This window comes from Zingiber officinale, chromosome 9A (assembly GCF_018446385.1).
Source record: "Zingiber officinale cultivar Zhangliang chromosome 9A, Zo_v1.1, whole genome shotgun sequence".
NCBI lineage: Eukaryota > Viridiplantae > Streptophyta > Magnoliopsida > Zingiberales > Zingiberaceae > Zingiber > Zingiber officinale.
Genome location: NC_056002.1, coordinates 136,058,550 through 136,065,498, shown reverse-complemented (window position 1 = coordinate 136,065,498; position 6,949 = coordinate 136,058,550). Strand labels below are relative to the sequence as shown.

Sequence of the window (6,949 nt, the reverse complement as noted above, 5' to 3'; positions counted from 1 at the left end):
AAAATAATATCATATGATATAGTCCATCATTCGGTTAAATCAAATTAATTGAAATTAAATTAATTATTTTTTAAACGAACAGAATCTTTCAAAATTTACTAGTTTAAATTAAATTGAATAAAAAATTAATTAATTTGGTAGGTTAACTGATCAGTATTGATCCTGCATTTGTCATATGAACAGTTATTTAAAAAATAAAATAAAATTTTGAATTAAATTGATAGATTAATTCAGTTTAACCGACAATTTACTCATCAGTACCCGTGAGCATGGACATCACAATCATATGTCTCTGTCGCATTAATCTTCGTTGGGCCTTCTCCCGGTCTTTTGCGAGATCAACAGCTGGTACAGTGGTTCCATTACCTGCTTAATTCCAAATGCCATCTTAAATGTTATATTAATTATAAACATTAATTATTATTATTATTATTATTATTTTGTTTTTGGAAAAATTATACGTTCCCTAACTATATCTAGTTATCCATTCCATCGTCTGCCATTGGCTACGCCGCCTCCTCCGTATGGATCAGCCTCTGCTCCCCACATCGTCGCCGCCTCCCTTGCCGGCGGACGGCTCCTCCAGCTTCCTACTCCGCCTCCTCCTCTTGCTGGCCGTCGCCGCCTTCTCACTTTGGGGCAACCACGAGGCCTCCAAAGGCATCCAAATCACCGTCCTCAGCGCCGCCGCGTCCTCCTCCTCCTCCTCGCCCCATGCTCGCCGCTTCGATCTGCTCTTCGTCGTCAACGGCCGCGCCGCGCGGCTCGTCGACAGCGCGGCCGACTCCGTGCAGCGCGCGCTCTACCCGGACGCCTCGTTCCCGCGCAAGCTGGTGGAGCGGGTAACGCTCGCCCTGGCGCCGCCGGTCGCGGCCGACGACGGCACCGTCGCCGTCGGCCGCGGCCGGCGCGAGGGCGAGTTCGTGGTGGAGGTGAAGCCGCGCGTGATGGAGGCGGCCGATGTGAGGGAGGCGGTGGGCCGGGCGCTGCGGCGGGGGGTGGCGAGGGTGTGGCTCTGGGACGGCCGCGGCCGGGCGCCGACGCGGGTGCTCGCCGCCCTCGAGGACTACCTGGCCACCTCATCGCGGGACGCGTTACGCGGCGTGCGGGCGAGCCAATCGAGAAACGACAGCGCGGGTACGGGAGCTGCAGAGGAGGATTCGATGTGCGTGGCTCGGCTGAATAGGGCCATGAAGGAGGAGTGGAACGATCGCATGCTCATCGAAGCATGCGCTTGAGGAAATCTATCGCTGCTTCACCTTCTACCAAATGTTCACGTTTCCAAAGATAGCTGCTCATATACCAAGTATCAGATATATGAATAGATATCTAATAACTAAGTTTATAAATGTATTTGTACTTGTCCCCTTGGATGGTCCAGTGGTTAGCACATGAGGTATGATCATCATTAGGTCTGGAGTTCGAATCTTGACAAAGCCAAGATAAATGTCTCCCTTATGTGCTAGTCACTATTCCAAAGACTAGTGGTCACCCGTGATTTACTTATTCCGTGTTGGCCCTAGGACAGATTGACGGGGACGCTATACAACTATTGCTCTGCGATAATTAAGAATGTATGCTAGCTAGCTCTACCATGCTGTAGTGATCCTCACTTGAAAATATACAATTATGGGAATGGAAAGTTAGGAATGTGGCTACTGTGTTGACTGGATGTAGACCACGCTCCGATCTGAGCAAGGAAGCCGCTCGACTGATACTCTTCTACTTGATCGGTTCAACTGTTCTTCCTTGTGGTGATTGGGTATAGTAGTTTGTCTCCTTCCGCTCGAGCAAGCACTCCGGTCTCCTTGGCGTTCTGCTGCTCGATACTGAGCGTCTGGTGATCTTACCATATTGTTCCGAGCTAGACGGGAAGTCAGCTCGGACAGGCCTGTTGTCAATCAAATATTATCTGGCCCGACCGACCATTTTAATCGACCTCCGCTCGGCCTCCATAGGCGAGCCCTTTGACACCCTAACGTTAACCACCTTGACTTTGACTTCTACTTGGCCAATTTACTCGTACTGGACAGACCCCCTTTTTATCACCGCATCATTGACAATTGTACGAGCCTTTGTTAGTGGTGATGGTACATGAAGTGATGTATATATTTTCTTTTTTTCATATACATATTTACCGGAGTTAACCAGAATCTACGGACATCAAGATGACTTAAATTAATAATCTCAAATTGACTTGAATTAATAATCTCAAATTGCTAGACTGAGCTAGTTAGGCCGAGCTATTGAGTTATCCAAGCATGAGCGGGATGTCGTTAGCCAAATGTTGAGTGCTTCCAAGCTCGAGTGGGAAGTTGAGTATCGCTCATGCAGATTGTTGAGTGCCAAGTTAAGACACTGAGTGCTCCCGAGTGGGATATTGAATGCTCCCTGTCGAGAACTTCCGAAAGCTAAGCTAGCCGAGTGCTGAGTCGCTGAGTCGACTGAGTCGGCTGAGTTGCCAATACGACTTCAAGTCGCCAAGTTTGGAAGTTGAGTACTGAGTCTATAAACCTATTGTCGAGTTGGTCAAGCTGGCAGAGTTGTAGAGTAGCCGACCTGTCGAGTCATCGAGTTGGGATATCAAGTATCGAGTCGAGACTTCAAGTCGCCTGACTGTTGAGTTTGAGTGGGTTGCCGCTGTTGAGGGCCAAGTTGAAAGAGAAATACTGAGGTTTGAGTTGACATAGTTTTCTTAAAATAAATTTATCTCCTCCGACTGTGCTTTGAGGTCATGATAAATGTCTGTTCTTGAGATACAAAAAGAAGACTGCGTAGACAACCAATCACTGGTTATTTGTGGTGAATTAAGTATGCACTCAAATGCAATCATAAGTAAATATGTCGACCAGAGAACATGACAGAAAGAAGGAAGCAAGGGGGAACGAAGGTGGAAGGATTTTTACAATTTGTGTTTACTTTTCTGCTTAAGGTCATACCCTCCTTATATAGGAGCACTAACCTTTGGCAGCATTTAATATCCAATTAATGGTTATTTACGACCTTCACTCGTTGAGCTTGAAATATCCAGTGTTGGCTATTGCCTCGATCGGTCTAACATTCGACATGCACAAGTCATGCTCGCACACAAATCACTGTTGGTTTAGTGAAATCCTGGTCCTGGATCTATACCCCATATGAGCACACACATGAGAGAGAGTCCCTACTCATACATTATTCACAACTTCAAGGGTTGTGATTCAATATAAACGAATTATAATGTCATGAAATTCCTAATGCGAAACTAAATTCTCATTCATAATGAAATCTCCTTACTATATATATAGAGAGAGAATGATAATTGCTCTATGCTCAACAAATTGATCTACGACTGTAAGTTTCGCTGAGAGTGTGAACTTATACAAACACTCCAAACCTCTAAATGAGATAAATTAAATTGTAGATATTCTCATGAAACTCACAAATAATGACCGTTATAATTAACCATGTTTGGAATTAATTTCATATCATGTTGGGAAACAAGCTATCAATTACTTATTAACTATAGTCATCATCTTGTCTAAGCATGAGATTGAAGTTATCTTCTAAACTTTCTTCATCTTGAGAAGTAAAAGCTTGATATCTCAAGAATCTAACAGATATTTTGTTAGTTTTATTCTTATACATTATAGAAGTTGTTAGTCTATGTCTTGTTTTAGGATTGTTGAGACTAATAGTTCATTCTAATCCTACTAAAGTTTTTGAGTTAAAATCTCTTGGTTTAGTGACTGTGATTTTAAAGTGATTGTAAATGTAGTTCGTTATTTTTTTCCAAAAATATGATATCTAGTTGAATATTGTTATCTTGAAATTGACCATAGCTTTTAGCTTAGACATGTATCTTGATGTGTTTTATAAAGTCTCTTATAATCATATTAAAATTGGGGCATAAGTAATTGATTTCTAAATTGTTATTCATATCAACTTTGATCAACCCTAGAATTGATTTTTCTTTATCACATAGATGAGATTCATAGAGGACTAATAGAACTTTTCCTCCTATTATGGATGTGGTGAGGTCTCTAATAACAAACACAACTAATCCTAAATGTATATAATTGTGCCTTCTGTTAAATAAAGCTTTGACTAATGCTTTAGTCATTAATTTAAATCATTCTTCTCCTCCATAAGGAAGGTAAAGAGGTTCTATTCTATGAGGTCTAAAGACTAAAGTGGAGAAATTGAGTATTCCCTGGTTGTATAGTTGCCTAGGGTTAAGTGTATTTAACTGCTCATTTGAAAAGATAATTAAATCTTGATAAATGTCTATTAGTTCTTCTAATTTATGATTAGAAATATTGTTTCATCTTGTTGTGATATTGTCTAACTAAGATGTAGTATTTGTCTCTATTTGTTGTTCTCTCATTGTTTGGGAAAGACTATTAAAGGGTTCAGTCTGAGTCCTTGTGAGATTCATTTGATTGTTTTGAATTATAAGTTAGAAACTTATAAATACTTGACAATTGTTTTTTCCAAGAAATAACTTAAGTTTTTGTTGAGATTTTTGAAGATGACTTTCCAATCAATTGTTTGGATGTTTCTTTGAATTGTTTTTCTACTACTAATAGTTTGTTTTCTAATAGTATTGTTTTGTAATGTAAAGACATTAATAGAACTAGTATTGTATTATTTTGTTGAACTAAAACTTGGTCTCCTTTTCTAGTTAGTTCAATACTACAATATTCATTCTCTTTAGTCTTATAGAATTGTTTGGAATAATCTAAAACTTCTTCATAATATGTATTTTCGAAGTGCGGTTTGTTTATTTATACTTGATCTCCTCAAGCATAATATGTAAGAGTTTAAATTCTCCTTCTACTTGAGTTTTATTTGTTGTAATTAAGTCTTAAATTTGAAATAAAATAGTTTTGGACTAAAGCTCAAAATTTTTAGATTTATTTTCTTCAATAAGTTTAGAAAGACTTAAAATCTCTTTCTTAGTAGGGATATTAAGTAAATTAAATTGACTAAATCTTCTATTTAAAAAATCATGTGATTCTTTTAGGAAATTTGTTGTAGAATCGAAAGAAAATACTAGAGGGGGATGAATAGCGTATTTTGCTTTTTGCCCGACGACTGCTAGTTCAACGCTCGCGATCATTGATCGCTTTCGTTGAGCAATCCGCTAAAAACTTAGCGACTACAAAAGAATAAACAAGTGAATTAAAAATATAATTATACTGACAAGAAAGAGTACGACTTTTGGCTTCGTTGTCAGAGTAGTGTTTCAGAGTCATAGAGTGGTTTTCTAAGTAGCATGAGAGTACGAAATTCGTGGAGAATGATGATGCTGAGATGCTGGTGAAACCCTTCTTTTATAGGCCTTTCTAGAAGCCTTAATCAAGGCTGACGTGTGACCTCGGTGAAACTCTATCCATCAAAACTTTCCTGATCCAGGCACCTGGAAGCTAATATGCTTCAACCAATCAGAAGTTGCCACTTCATCCTGCAATCAGACTGGGTTTAGGGCACCTAGATCCCTTCTAAGCACTTGGATTCCTTCCAGACGCAATCAACTAATTCCATGCTTTAACTCCTGTATCACAAAATTAGCACAACATACATAATATAAATTCAAAACTTAATTTAAACTTCATAAGTGGAATATGTCCTGAGTGAAATTCTTACTTTCGTTGCTTAAGAAGTTCATCCCGCTATCTATTACCAAAGCCCCGGGGGCTATGAAGAAACTATAGCGTATATACATTGTATTACATAAATAAATTGGTCAGTGGTGATAGTTAATGAAGTAACATATATATTCCCTTTTTTATTGATTAAAGGGATTTTTTATTTATTATTGAAAAGACAGTCTATTTGGTCTCTATGTGTTTTGCTTTTTAAAATTACTTTTACTTTTAAATATTATTGTAGTAGCTATGATCCTAACTATTTGGACTATATAGCCTTTAACTTTTATAATATAATACTGACAGGTATTGAAAAAAAATAAATTTATATATTTTAGTAATTATGATTTATAACTGTTATAACATCAGGTTGACTAGTGTCATTAGTGTAGCTACTATGAATTGTAGTTGTTATAATTAATTTTATTAATGTTGATTAAAGTTGAAATGTTATTATAACATAATGTTATTTAGTGTTGATCAAAATTGAAATGATCATAATGTAATAGCTATATATAGTTCATAGTTACTAAACAATACAGTTTATTTAATTGGTACTGACTAAAGTTCAAATTTCTATATTCTAGTAATTATGAATATGTAGTTGTTAATTATTACAGTGTAAAAAATAAAAATAAAAATAAAAATAAAAAGTGGGACATTCTTTTAATAAAAAATAAAAAAAAATGTTGTTTTGATAATTTTGTTGGCGTTGGAAGCACTAGTTAATTAAACATGTATTTTGGTATTGGTAAAGGTTCAAAGTTGAGCTGGATTGTGATCTAACGAGTCAAACTAAATGTGTAGAAAAGTTCTAAATGATCTTAGGCAAAATGAAACTCTTAGTTGAGGCAAGGCAAAAAGTGGAAAAGTCCTAGTTGTGATTACACAACAAAGTCCTGGTCCGTGGAATTGGGCAAAGACTTAGTAGGTCAAAGACGTCGAGCGAAATCCTAGGATTGAGGGCACTAGGTGAAAGTCCTAGGGGTCGCAGACATCGGGCAAAAGACTGCACGGGTCGAGGATCGGGCATCTAGCGGAAAGTCCTAATGTCTCGAACGCTGAGCAAAAGTCCAAACAGTTTAGAGGACCGGTTTGACAAAAGATAAATTTTCCTGAGAGGAGTAGGTGAGGATGTGTTCCCTATTAAGGGAATAGTAGGCATCGGTTTGACCTAAGGTTTTTGAAAAATCTTAAACTCATAACTAGACGGTCCAGAGACTATTAAATTTATATTTTATTGTGCTAACTTTATTTTGCAAGGTATCTTTGATATTTTGGACTAACATGACTTGCATGAAGCGAAAAGTAAAAAAAAG

General features: G+C 38.0%; 1 protein-coding gene across 1 annotated transcript; it reads left to right on the top strand.

The window, feature by feature from the left end:
* The first annotated feature begins 269 nt into the window (after positions 1–269).
* On the top strand, positions 270–1,238 carry LOC122019632. Its single transcript, XM_042577086.1, has 2 exons — positions 270–348; positions 481–1,238. The coding sequence occupies exons 1-2, from the start codon at positions 270–272 to the stop codon at positions 1,236–1,238; spliced, it is 837 nt and encodes a 278-aa protein (XP_042433020.1).
* The last annotated feature ends 5,711 nt before the right edge of the window (positions 1,239–6,949 follow it).